At 38.5% G+C, this 14846-nt stretch overlaps 1 protein-coding gene across 1 annotated transcript; it reads right to left on the bottom strand.

The window, feature by feature from the left end:
- Positions 1–446: 446 nt before the first annotated feature.
- On the bottom strand, positions 447–11725 carry LOC149299869 (Krueppel-like factor 5). The gene is made up of 4 exons (XM_089485930.1): positions 11540–11725; positions 9013–9865; positions 7629–7688; positions 447–625 (listed from the first exon to the last, which is right to left on the bottom strand). The coding sequence occupies exons 1-4, from the start codon at positions 11723–11725 to the stop codon at positions 447–449; spliced, it is 1278 nt and encodes a 425-aa protein (XP_089342056.1).
- Between the last annotated feature and the right edge of the window lie 3121 nt (positions 11726–14846).

The following is a 14846-nucleotide window of genomic DNA, read 5'->3' as shown; positions in this document are numbered from 1 at the left end:
GACCTCACCGAATTTACTAAACACTGCCACTAAAGACAATGCTTTGGTCAAAACAATACTCAACAAACATAAAAGGCCCCGCATATTGAGATGTAACTAGATTGTACCGAGATGTGAATTGTCAAGTTGTGTGAAGTATAAAGAATAACACGTGTGTGTATGTATATTATATACACACACACATATATACATAGACACACACGTATACATAGATCAACTGGTTCTTTGGTGACTGACATTAACACAGTATTTTCCAAATGTCCTCCTAATCAAATGAAGAGACTTTTTTTTCCAGTTCTTTTGCTTCTGCGATAAGTGTATGTAGCTTAAAAGAGTCATTTCTGGCAGCAGTATCCTGCTGGTATTTGCTATCATGGGTATATTTCAGTTTTGAGGCAGTAAAGCGGAAATTGCATAGAAGGAGAGCCTCGATGAAAGAGTTCTGATTAGTTCTGATGCCTCTTCATGTGCAAGGCTAAGTGGTCAGAACGAGAGAAGCTGCGGTTGCAGACTGGACACTGAAAGGGTTTGGCGCCCGTGTGCTTTCTGTAATGACGTGTCAGTTCATCTGAGCGAGCAAATCTCCAGTCGCAGCCTTCCCATGTGCACTTGTATGGCTTCTCGCCTGCAAGCAAAGAAAAAAAAACCATAAGACAAGTTTACAAAACTGAAGACATGTAAATACAATTTATATATTTATATAAACACATATGTTTCAGTTTCCAAATGGAGTGGTGTGCCATAGAGGTGACATGGGAATACTCAGCACAAGACATTTTCTCAAATGATATTTCTCGACTAATGAGTGTTTCAATATTTATCCGACTACAGCCACATAATATGGGATGAAAAGCCAGCAATACAAGCAAACCTTAACACTTTGTGAGACAACAAGGATACTCTACACAATAGCTGCATTAATAACAAATTAAAGGAATTAAGTATAAAGCATCTACAGTTGTTTAAAGTTGTAACTGCAGATTATGGCCTACTTTAATTTGTTTCACATACAGAATATTGAAACTGTAATAAAACGTAGTATTTAATATGTAAGTGACGATAGTCGCTGGATTACGTTAAATAGAATACGACCGACCAACCCAACGCTTGATAAAGAGGTCCTTGGTGGCAAACTAGAAGGATACTGCCCTGTAATGGTGACACATTGGTTGGTGTTAAACTCAATCCCCGAAAGATAAGCTTTATAATTTCATATGGATGTTGCTGGTGAATCAATCAAAATGAACCCGCACACAATATTTATCCCTATCTCATAAACCGATCATTTGAAACATTTTTGGTTTTAGACGTTTTCTGCAGAACATTCATCACGAGTACAGCAATTACCCACCAGCAACTTAATTAAAACCATTATACGAATTAATAATTAAAATTTTTCAACGCTAATGTCTTAATATCCGAACACAACATTCCGTTCATTGTCATTTCAACAGATGTTTATTTGACACAGGCAGAATACTGCACTGGTTTCAATTATTAACACCAAAATACAAGGAGGGTTTATTTCTGAATGGAAATAAAATGGAATAAAAAAACTGAATGGAAATAAAATGGAATAAAATAGGAGGATAAAAAACAAAACACGGCACCCAAAAACTGGACCAGTTCAAGAAACACAACTAAATATGCGCAGATCTATTTTTTTAAAATAAATTCAGGCATGTCAGATGGGCTCAAGCATCATCCATCTAAACTGTGATCCTCAATCTCAGATTGCATATTCAATGAGGTGTGGCCCACTTAGTTTTATAGATAAAGTTTCACTATTTTGGGACAAGCCCTTTAAGTGTAAATCAGTTTTAATACTCGTGTGTGCATGTGCACCTCTAAAAATAAATCCATATCTAACGCTATGAATATACATGCAAAAATAGCCCTCTTTGTATTAGGTCCTCACTGTCACTGACATATTATTGCATTTGATACACATGGCTTAGTACCCGTGTATGCCCACCTACCTGACTTGTACATTGCCGTGATCACGTTTAATCTTTGATATGTTGATATAAAGTTGTAGCAGCGAAAGCGTCGATAAGATTATGGTAAAATGGCAAAAACATAATCTCTGAAACCCCACACATTTCATTAATTTACCAATTTCCTCCATTGACATGAAAGTGAGTATAAAGACACAACATAAAAATGAAATAAAAAAAAATAGCTCGCCAAAATCAAGTTTTGTAAATTCCTCAACTGCCACAGAGTTAGTAGCTAGTTTAAAAATGTATGTTAAGTAATAGAAATTTGGTGTTTAAAAAGGCAAATTAATTAGGCATTATTCTAGATTGGAATTCAGAAAATAAAGTAGGCATAAACACATCATCTGTTTGGCTGAAGTGCAGTCCACAACTTATTTACTGTGTTGACTGAATCAGTATTCACACAATGTTGAGGAAATATTTGACGCCAGGCCAACAAATTCTGCTTTTTGCAATGTCTACAGAGTGTTAAATGAAAAATACTATTCTATAAAGAGTAATGTGTTTTAGCTCAGTTACTGGAACATGACGACTGAATCAAAACAACCTGAATATTGAAAAGCGAAACGAAGCTACTCCTCCACTTCAGAAGAACGTCTCCAGGATTTGTTAAAATGTCAGCACTGTTCAAGTAAAACACCATGGAGGAAACTGGTACCGACGCAGAGCCAAATAGTACATGCCAGCTTCTACTCTCCATGCCAGAAATATCATGCCTCGCGCTGCTAGCAAACAGGAGATTTGTTTATTACTGAGCGGATCAGAGGGTTCTGCAGTGCAGCAAACACACGTTCAGTGGTCTCGTAAAACACTAACGTTCATTGCCTATTACTTCAGAACAAATAGAGTTCAGATCTACTTCTGCATTAAGCTGCAAGAGGTCATTGAAGCCTGTTTTGCTCTGCAGTTTTTTTATACTTCCAGAATGGAAATGAACAAATGCAAATGAGTTTGTTTCCACTTTTCTGGATAAAAATGTGTATACTCGGTTCATAGGAGATCACAAAAACACACAACTACGCTTGGGTTATGGCTCTTGGGAAGTGATGAAACAGATATTGGTGTAATTAGACCGTCTTGTGTTTGGGTGTCTAACAGGTTCCTGCGATCACTACCAATTATGAAAGACCACCTGAGGCAGGATCTGACCAAGGTCCTAGACAAACTGTCCCTGGCACCAACCCCCACACGGGCTTGCTTGCTTACATTGGAAGGACCCTTTTTGGAAGCGTCTACCAGCCCAGTGCCCTAGGCAGTCACCTAAATTGCCTCTGTGGTAGGATGGACTCTAATCAGTGCTACTACAAGCAGATACTGATTCCATGCATGACTGTGAGGGATTTTATCCATCTTACAATCTCACCTAAATAAAGAAAACCGCAACATTTCTAGTACATGGCTGATTTTATACGGGATGCACAAGAGGGTGCGAAAGACTACAGACAACTCAAAGCAGAGGGCCAAGCTTTTGTTTCTTCCTTAAATAAGGTAGCCTGGAATATGTAATATATAACTGCTAACTGCACCGTGTCACAGCAGGGACAACCATGCTACACTTGCCAATTTAAAGAAAGGAAATTATTCTGAAAAATTAATTGGACACGGACGCTTTCGGTATGTGGGAATGTACCTTTTTCTCTGGTTTTGTCTTAAAAGGATATGCTACTAAACAGTAATCACTTTATCCCTCAATGACTAGCTAACTAACAGAAAAACCAACATTACCAAACTTTCTACTTTTGGCTATTTTACTAAAATGTAAAAAAAAGTTGTGTTTTAAATACATAGAAGTGTCGAAGGTCAGTGCAGCACAATGTAGAGTTACAACAAGTGTGACGAATACCCAACGGTTGGTCCCACGAGTTACACTGTAGCTAAAGAGTAAACTTGGGGATCAAACAATTACTCCCAGCCAATTCAGGTTTGAATCTAACATTATTAACCCTTTTCACTGGTTCTCCCTGGCTAAGCTGTCTGTCTCGTTTACATACACCTGAAGCCATGGGTGACTCCAATGGAGCTATAGCAATAAATCATTGGAATAATTAAAATTCAGCTGCCAACAAACAAGGAGCACAGTAATGCAGACATACCGAATACCTCAAAGACAAGAATATAAATTACAATGTAGCCTTACATTTCACTGTTACCATTGGAATGCGTTTCTTTTGCCACAAAATTGAAAAACAAAAAAACCTGTCGGACAAATCCTCTGGGCAGCCTACTTATAGCACTGAGGATCAGCAGATATAATAAAGACAAACGAAATGATATTTAAATCAATTGTATCTTTAATTTACAGAAATTGCTATTCTCTTTTCATTCTAAATAGGAAAAAACAAATTTATAAAAATAAATTCACACATTTTGCCAAGATACCGCTCAAAAAAATATTCCGACTTTAATCCCAAAATTCTACAGAGCGGAGCCGCTCTCAGTAATGAACATTAAACCTCGGCTGTGTTTGTTCTGAAACAAAATCTATTAGGAGGTATTCAAACTCACTGAAAGGACCAACAATGCTGAATAAATAATAAGAGAAGACGAAGGGGTTTTTGATACAAAAGAAATTCTAAAAGTGTTTTGACTCCTTACGGCAGACAAACTTTGCTCGGGGCTTTTTATTCTATGTAAAATGACAGATTGTAAAAGCAAGGTTATCATTCACAGGTGATTTAAAGGCATTGTCGCGAAGTGAAGATTAGGAAGAAAATGCCGTTTGAATAGTCAGCGATTACTAAAGAACAAGTTTGGCCAGATAAACAGGACTGCTGAATACCCCAAGGCCTTTTAAAGAATATTAAACAAAGCTTTGGTAAATTGCATTGCATGGTACTATCTTATTAATTTAGGATTTGCTTTGAAGGCAACTTAGTTTAATAGTGGTGTTTTAAAGATTAAAAAGATTGTTTTTAAAGTTTCGAGTTGTACTAAAGGTAAATGGAATGGCATAGATACATTATTAGATTAGCCGCTTAAAGCCACTCTACTGAATCATTGATTAGTTACACACGTGGAAAAAACAAAAACTACCAGAGCGAAAACCCAAGAGTCATATATCTGTGATCTGTATATTGTATGCAGGGGTCGAACAATGCTTGTTAAAGTTAATTAGAGAAGACACTAGGAAGTAGACTTGTTCCATAAATAATTAAAAAAACTTAGCAGAGGGTATCCATTACTTTTTCACAGCTACGTTCGACACTGAAAGAAAGGTCATACTCAGAGACGTGTTAAGGCCAAAACTCTGCTCTCAGCTTCTATACAAAGTATAGCATTCTGAAAGAATCTGTTCCTCCCACCTTTGAGGTCTTCTCGCCACCACACGACCTTTCTTACAATCAAATCATCCTCACTCAAGCAGTCCCTCACCTTCTGTCTCATTTCCCCTCAACGGCCTAATAGGTTGCAGGCTCTAAAGGAGAGGGCCCTCTTCTCCTGTAACCTAATGTCTTAGTGTCGTGAAGGGGTTAACGTGGGTTCATGTTATTGTCAGTTTTGTTTGTTGACAAATTTAAATGTGCATCTGGATACACAAATCCACGATGAAGCTACAGGAAGGCGACATTGTTCTTCTTCTGTAAAAGGTTCTCATCAACCGATTGACTAATGCGTGTTACTTCTGCTTGGTTTCAGGACGAAACATGCAATGCTCACACTGCGGTCATACATTCTGGCAGTGTTCACGTAAAGCAAGACTATTTGCATAAATACGTTTTTACATGTAGAAATGTGGAAAGAAGCTTTGTAATAAGCATAATCCCATTAATCAGCCATGATCGGGACTGAGCCAAGGTTAACAGATAAAGAAGCGATCCAGTTTCTGTGCAAGACGCTGCGGCAATGTGTTTAAGTTAGGATTTCAAAAACATATTTTGGTGGAACAGATTTGTTTAGCATGGTAACTAGTAACAGTCTGCAAAACAGACCTTTGTTCTACTGCTTTTATTTTTTTACAGTGGCTGTTAAGAGATAACTGCTTCATTTATCAAAGCGGGGATTTCCATAGTAACCTTTTGCCTTTTAAATGAACGGCTTAAAACAAGATATTTGCTTCCATGGCAATAAAGAGTCAGAAACTTTAAATGGATGCTGACTAATGGTTCCCGGTGTCAATCACAACAATGATGTGAATTTAATGTGGAGACTTCAAATTAAAGCCAAAAGGATCCTTATCTGCAGCTTCTGAGGAGATAAGAGGCCTTACTTAATAAAAATCTAGCTATTGTTCCCAATAACTGTTTAAAGCGAGTAGGACTTTTTTACCCCATCTGTGTTTCTTTATAGCCATAGATACTACTATGTATGAGATAAACTATATCGAAAAGTAGCCTAAGTCATACAACTTGCAAGAAGAAGCTGACATTTAAGATGCCTTAACTTTTAATACAAAAAAAAGGTGTTCAACAGTAACACTTCTATGACTTCACTTGTTCATGACCCCATGGCTTGGACTTGTCCCATCCCGACTTAAATTATCCCTTGTATAGCTCATAATTCAGGGGACAGTTGTGAAGGAAAGGTTGGTATGAGTGGAATCTGGGTAAACTGCACATTGCATAGCTATTCTATATGTGCCAAACATCAAGGAACATTCAAAATTCTAAAATTTTTGACGAAAGCTATATGTAGCCTCAAGAGAATTGATTTCATTAACTATATTAGATAATCGCCATATCTCACTGACGCGCACACCCATGTCATAGTCACAGTTTTATGCCTTCTGTCTGCTGCCTTATCGGTCACAGAAGATCAGTGGAGGGAGGATCCAAAAAAGTCTAGACTTTGCGCTTCTCATCTGTACAGGGAATTAGGTAGTTCCCCTGAAGGGTAATCTACACTCCAATGCACCTGTCTTCATAACACCTCGATAATTTACAAAGTTTATGACATGGGACCTGGAAGTGTCTATCAGTAAACGGTCTCATTCAGATTTCACAAGCTTCATTACGGCAAACTTTTTTCCCCTTTTATGTACCATGGAACAGAAGGCAGTAGTCTGGTGCCACCAAAGAAACGCATCCCTGTGTAATCAAACCCAAGCCAGTGGGTTGGATGAATGTACAGGTAATATGCAAGTTCAATTATATGTCCACCAATGGTTCTATATTATAAAGCAGCAACGAGGAAACCATATGTAACAACTGATCTACGCAGCACGTTGTTTTTGGACCAACCTTATCAACAAAAAAACCTCACAGATGAATGTTCTACTTAATCCTTGACCCTATACATATTTCCACGTTTGAGGCTTTTTGTGGTTAGCAACTTTAAGGTAGTTTAAAAGTGAATTAAGTGTAGAAATGTGCTTGTATGAATCATTGAAAGATGGTTGGTTTCATTCCGGTGAAATATTTTATACGTTGTCAATGGGTTGAAGAGTAGGACAGTGTGGAGAAAAAAAAGCAATAGAAAATAAATTGACCATCATGTCCTTGGTGTATATGGTCATAAAAAACCAACCCAGGTGATTTAATGTTACTGCCACAGCGAACAAAGAATCTGACAAAATTAGCCATGAATGAGTGATTTAAGAATGGAAACAAAAACAAACCCAACATCAAAAAAAGGAAGCCGTCTATTGATAATATTTACACAGGCATTCAAATGAATAATACATGCACATACCAGTATGTGTTCTCAGGTGAGCTTTCAAATGGGATGACTTTGTATACACCTTTGTGCATCCTGAAATACAAAAGAAATGCTGGATGTTATCATAGAAAATGGTCATTTCTTTCTTAAATGACAACAACAACAAAAAAAGGGACAAATTTAACCTTTATGTTGCCAGTGAAGCTTGCAGCCGCATCGGCTAGCTGGCATTCAGTGGGTGAAAGGAGAGACGACGTTACGATACATAGAGGGGGCAAAAAATATCGGCAGCAACATTCCTGCAGCTTACTGTGTAGAAAAGGCTAGCTTAAAACAGAAACCTTCATTAACGTTACAACAGATGTACTTTGTCAGATGACTGTGTATATTTATTCTTATTAAGCCGCCTTATTTATCAAAGTTATTCCTAGCAGTACATATTCATCTGCATTCTTGCATTCTAAAAATACCTGGGGGAGATTCCAGAATCAGAAAGTGCAGAAGGGTTTATCGTTAGTCTGTTCTTTGCTTTTGGTAATGTGAAAATGAAACATTTATTTCTACTGAAGCGTTTGACAAAGCCTTAACTTTAGACTAATATATATATATATCTATATATCTATATACATACATAGATAGCGACAGAAGAAAATTACGATTTGGTCCTTTTAGTCTGCCTTTTTGAGACACTTTTTAATTCTTTAGAACAGATTTACACACATCTTAAGGTTTCTTAAATTCATTTACTGTGTTTCTACTGAAAGCCTATTCCTGGCGTCTACTACCTATTCTGTAAAGTAGAATTTTCTAAAGTTAACTTTAAATTACGCCCTCTAGTTCTGGAACTTCTCTTTCTATTCAAATGCTTCCCTCTTGGTTTTTATTACATAAACATAACCTAATCTTCTTTTAGGGTTGCCCAGATTAAAAAGAAACTTACATACCCTATTAATCTCCTTGCCCACTTTTCCCCCATACAATTATGGCTTCCTGGTATATGTTGTTAGGTCGGCCATAAAAATGGACAGTCTACTCAAATGCTCTAGAAACAATATTGTGGGCAGGTGTTTTGGTGGTTGCTAGCCATAAAAGCTACAAACAAATAAAAATAATATCGGCAGGAGCTGCACAGGGATTTACATATACAAGAATACACAAGGACGGACTTGGGTTTCCAATTAGAAAGTAATTAATGCACAGTGCTTCAACCCAACCTGAAAAGATTACTTAGCTCTCCAATCTAACCTACACCTCAACTCTTGCCTCATTCCATAACACCTTCACCCAATTCACACGGGTACATCAATAACAGAAGAGTGTGAACTAGAACCGCATGAAAAAAATACTCATGGAGGGGGGGCATGCCGAGTTATGTTGTCAGTGGTAAGTGATGTGTTGATCACGCCTAATGTCTTACCAGGATAGTCACAATAGTGGATTCGTCTTTTCTCTAAGTCTGGATTGTTTCTTCGGTTGTAGCGCACAGGCTGAATGCCAGGAGATGCCATAGGCACTGCTGTCGGTAAAGTTGGGTTGTGAATAGCCATTTTGGATGCAATGGTAGCTGCATATGAGGGTGGTGGGTTTATAGTCTGAAGAAGTTCAGCCTGTTTATCTGGACTCTCAGGTTCTGAGCTAGGGGGTGAAGGAGGGAAGTAGGTTGCTTCTTGTTGTTGCAGGAATTGACTGGGCATGCCGTACGAGCACTGGTGAATACCTGGAAACTGTTTTATTGCAGTCTGTGATACAGGAGATGAAAGTGTGTTGAATGAAGACATCTCTGTAGGCATGGATGCATTGTTCATACTGTCCATTACTGAAGTCTGGTTGGGAGAGTTGGACATATCTATATCAGGAGAACTCAACAGTTGATATAACTGACCATGCTGAGGGTTTGCCGGAATTTGAATTTCTGGTGAAGGGAGCTCCTGTTTGATGTACATATTATTTAAGTCGTTGTTCTGGTGAGAACTGAAAATGCTGGTGAATTCTGGAAGAGACTGATTACTTGAAGACACACTCTGCTGGTTAAAGACAGGCTCTGTCTTGATATGGGTCACAGAAGGTCTAGGGGGTTTATATAGATTTGTTCTCAGGTAAGTGATGTCCGGAAGGATGACATTCATATTTATACTGTAAGGCAGTCCATCACCATCATTAAAGAACTGGTCAATGCCAGATGCGCTATCTCTCCTGTATTTCTTTTGTTCTTGTGTAATGTTAACCTGTTGAGGATGAGGTGTAAGGTACTTCTCCATTTCGCATCTGGTCTGTAAAAAGAGAGGATAGAATATTTACCGATAAAGTAAAATTATGCAACTTGAATTATGCATCCCTTAGCCCCAGATGAGGAACTAGACCTTGGTATGCAAAATCATTTTATCTGGACTTTGATAACACAACAAATAAATTCTATTACAGTTGACGAGTTAATCCATATACAAAAACTCAGTTTTCCACACATATATGCAGAGAAACACCCAAAAATTCCGGTACAAATGGGTTTTATTGTAATGCGTGTTGCAATATTAAAAACAAAATCTGCATTCTTTATGCTACAATATTAAAGTATATTTTAAGGGAACCATAACACATGACATATCCCAGGCGTGCCCCGTTACTAGCGGGAACATTTTTTAAATTCTTTTTAAAGATTCAGTCGGTAACCTGGTACCGTTATTCTGCTGGCCGGAGCTTTACGGAATTTATATTTTAATGAATACATCAGACTGATCTGACAATTTGCCTTCCCGTGCCGATATTAAATAGGTGTGAAACGGTGCATGGAGGATTGCAGTGGGTGGCTGTGGGCTGTAAACTGACAGGTTACCAACACAGTCATCAGCAAAACATTTACCATGTACCCTTCAATGAACAAATGCAACATTCCCCCTTCCAATGTAAAAGCTCCGGTCATTCCTAATGCCTTTAGCATTCCCCAAAATGAATCAGCTGACAAATGGAAAAACAAGTGTACTAATTCATGTGAAATCTCCCATAGATAATAACACAGCCGCCATAAAAAAATGAAATGCACACACACACACACACACACACACACACACGCGCACACACACACACACACACGCGCGCACACACACACACGCACGCACACACATACACCTCTGTGCTAGTTTCATGAAGCTGCTGTTATTAACCAGAGCCTGCAGCTTTCACATTAACAGGACAAGGCTTGACTCAAGCTATAAAATGATTCAGTATCAAAGATCAAAGCCCTTGCTATAGAGGAACGTGTATTTTATCACATGCACAGGGGCACAGAACACATCTATGGCATCCATCTAATGATAGGCACGGCTAGGGCAGCCTGGGCATACAAACAAGCACCCTGGTGACTCAAGCTACACGAATCCTGCAAGCAAACCTGGCTGGAAGTGGCCCACTCACTTTGTGGTTTAGCCCCCTTATGCTTTTAGCAAGCCCAGCTGTTGTTTGCCTGTGGATCCCTTTTCCGAAGCAGTTTTATTTCTGCCCTGCGTGTGGGGGCGACAGGCAGCTGCTCCCAATCCGACTCCCAGCACTCAGCGGCTCCCACTGACACCTTCTGCCACAAATAACCCGCTGATCCTCCACCCAAAACAGCGCAGCTCTGGTCTGTGCCCGGTGCAGATTAGTGCTAGCCCCCATCTGAGATGAGAGGAGACAGTTACGACGCTGGGCTTGTTCTAGAACTAGAGGCGCAGCTCGTGCGGCCCCCACAAGCTGATTAGACCCCGGCAGTATATACAACATTAAGGTAAATGCGATCTATTAACCCACCGATCGCCAGGATGCGCCTACTGCAGATCGCTGACAAATTTGTACAAAGTTTGGCACATGTTTTTTTTATCCCCCAATACAAAGCGTGATCCCCGAATACCAAGCCGCTTGCTTGTTTATCACAGAGAAGCCCGGCACATGCTGCCCCAAGCAGGAGATCTTACCTGCACCATGTCATCGGGCAAGATCCGCGAACCTTTCATATCTTCTACAAACATGGCAACTCCTGATGAGGGATGCCCAGCGGACTGGAAGTGCCCCGCACCCCCAATGACGGGCTTTAGCTGAGCAAAAATAGGCTCTTCTAAACGACCCAGCCTGGCACTCATGGGCATCACCGTAGTAGCCATAGATCGGTATCCTTATACCCAGGTCTGTGGGTAAAAGCGTCCAAAGCACACAACGGGAAGGCACGGGCAATAAAAGGGGTGCGATCAGATACGATGTGATGGGGTTGGGGGAGGGCAAGATGCCACAGCGCTAAGTGCCTGCCGTAACCCGAGTGTTAGCAGGCACGGGATGCTACCTGTTGCAGGGTGGATCCTGCTTTATTCCGGGGGCAGGACACAGCGGAGGCTCTCCTGGGCACGGGAGCCAATCAGCAGCTTTGCGTGGGTGTCGGGGAGGCGTGTCTGATGGCTCCTACCACTCAAGGCATTGTACGCGAGTCCACAGATCGCCCGTGGCTAGTTCCACGCACTGCATAACGTGTTGTATCAGCGGCGTGGATGTGATCGCTTTTCTCTGCCATTAATTACATTACCTTTTACTCAATGAAATCCAGCGTATCCCCCAGCAGAAGGAGGCATTAACCCTTCCTGGGCTGGAAGGGGCATTTATGACAGTTCCACTTTCTAGAGTGTCAGACTCGCAGGGGACGTGATTTTAGAGACATGCTCGACAAAAATAAATTGGGTCGAGTTATTTATATATAATCCTCAAGTGTTTATTTTGCTATGAGTTGTTACCTTAGTGTTACACAAAGCAACACAATCCTTTAACAACTTTTCACTGAATTAAAAACACATTTTTTCCTGTTTATAGTAAAGTTAAAAAAATCGTCTATTTTATAACACAAACAGCAATATATTTCTATTAACGGGGTATAAAGGGGGGAAGCATTGTATTTTTGAAGATTTTATTGTGTTTATGAATTCCTTTACTCATCCTGCCAAAATCGTTACACATCTCACTATGGATCTATTTCTTTTATGTTTTCTCCTATTGTTTCGACGAGTTCGTTTGTAGATCACACAGCTGATGTGATCAGGGCAGTAAAACCAGTCGCATTGTTTGGGAAAAATCATTTTATCACAAATATAATATTAAAACAATTGTATTCCATTTAATGTCTGCAAATGGGGGCTGATATCCAAAGGGCATTTTGACCGTGTACTAAATTATTGGGATAATACAGTGAGAATCAAAAATGTTTATTGAATTTAAAACAGTTGTGACTACATTTTAATGGCATTAAAATACTCCCAAAATGTAACATTTGAAAAAAAAATTAATCCTGGGGCTATAATAGGATTAGCAGATTGAATCAAATGGAAACATACAATAAAAAGGTTATTTTATATGTTTTAAAACGATAAAACTATTTACTAGTAAATGACCAATAGTTATCTATAATTCTCTATCTCTCTATCTATTGTTCTCTATCTATCTATCTTTTATTCTCTCTCCATCATTCTTTATCTAGTTATTATCTGTCTATCTATCTACCTATCTATCTATCTATCTATCTATCTATCTATCTATCTATCTATCAATCTTTCAATTTCTATCTATCATTCTCTATATGCCTATCATTATCTATCTAACATTCTCTATCATTATCTATCTATCATTATCTATCTATCATTAACTATTATCTATTCTTACATGTTTCATTACAAACTTTGAATTGTTGGAAGGGGTAAATACTAAATTTTCGAGAGTATATTTTTCAATCTTTTATAAAATTGTAGAAGTTTAGGGAATGCAGTCCTCACACTTACATCATGTTAGGTTACAGATGAAAATGTATATAAAGGGAAATGATGTACAATGGGTCTATTGTTTCCACTTAAAGGATATATGGGCATGTGTTTATGCAAAATGTTCTGACTTCTTACAAATATGACCATGTATGCCATCTAAAGCTCTCTAGCACTTATTTATATCAGTACTCTAACCAGTACAGCTATAGAAAGTAGTGGTTAAGAATTAAACATGAGACAATTGTATATTTTACAGTACATGCCCATAGTGATATATTGCAGTGATTTATTTATTTATGAGGAAGGGAACTTTAGACAGTAGTCAAGAATGTAAGTTGGAGTCTCCAGTGAGAAAACCTCAGATCCAGTCTGAAAATGTGTGATTTATTTTATATTGTAACATGAGTATTGCCTATATATATAATTATATCCACTATTACTCCAGAACATACAAACAGAAAGCAGGGATAATAATAATAATAATAATAATAATAATAATAATAATAATAATAATACGGCATATCACATTAATGTATTAAAGCTAGGAATAGTTTGTGTTTTTTTCCTATCATTGTAATTGTTTTGGAGATATTTGATCTAAAGCTAAGATAATTAGTTACCTCAAGAATTCTGAGACACAAAGGCATTAAGGAGCTGCCAAGAACAAGATACAGTAACTTAACAAAAGGGGAAAATTAAATTAATGTGAATAGGATCAAGATGGCTGCTAACATGGTACACACATAATGGGGGACTGTAAAATATATATTGGTTTTCCTCCTGATGTGTAAGTTATACATTATGTACTGATGCACTAACTGAGTAGGTTTGCTGGAGGAATCATCTGTGTGTATGTATTTGAGTGATACAAAATGTTTTAAGGTGAAAAGTCTGCTTCTCTGGTTATAAATGATTGTTTTAGTTTAGATTGAGCCTGTCCGAAGGCTTTCTTGCCACTGGTACCTGCCTCATGCATGCACTTGCTTGTTAACATAGGGGACAACACAGTTTTGGCACGTAGGAGCTAGTACAATAGACAACTGCCAAGTTTGTCTATATGGTAAGGTATGTCATCATTAAGGCACTATGTTGTCCTCTAGATTTTTTTGATTTTCTCTGGGGGAAATGTTGCCATCACAGCATAATTATACTTTTGTTTGTCAGGGAGTATTAAACTATTTAACTGTTTGATTTGGAGTTAGTTGATGTTGGGTACATGGTTGGTAAAGTATCTAAATATGATTCAAGTACCTATGTCATACAAGATGGCACTATAGGGTTGTCTAGCCGCCATTGCCATTGAGGATAATCCTGTCCCTATCTTTAAGCAGGGATTGGTACATGGAGTAGGAAGCCTAATAGGGCTGTTTGCTACAATGGCAACCAGTGCAAAATAAATAAACAAATAAAGTAAATGTGGCAGCATGATGCCAGATGCCATGCAGGGATTAGTAACAGTGATGTCAGACATACCTCCTCCACTACA

This window comes from Sceloporus occidentalis, unplaced genomic scaffold (genome assembly GCF_023333645.1).
Source record: "Sceloporus occidentalis isolate IW3139 unplaced genomic scaffold, rSceOcc1.0.p SCAF_27, whole genome shotgun sequence".
NCBI lineage: Eukaryota > Metazoa > Chordata > Lepidosauria > Squamata > Phrynosomatidae > Sceloporus > Sceloporus occidentalis.
The sequence above is the reverse complement of the archived record's forward strand: the minus strand, read 5'-3'. Positions and strand labels throughout refer to the sequence as shown.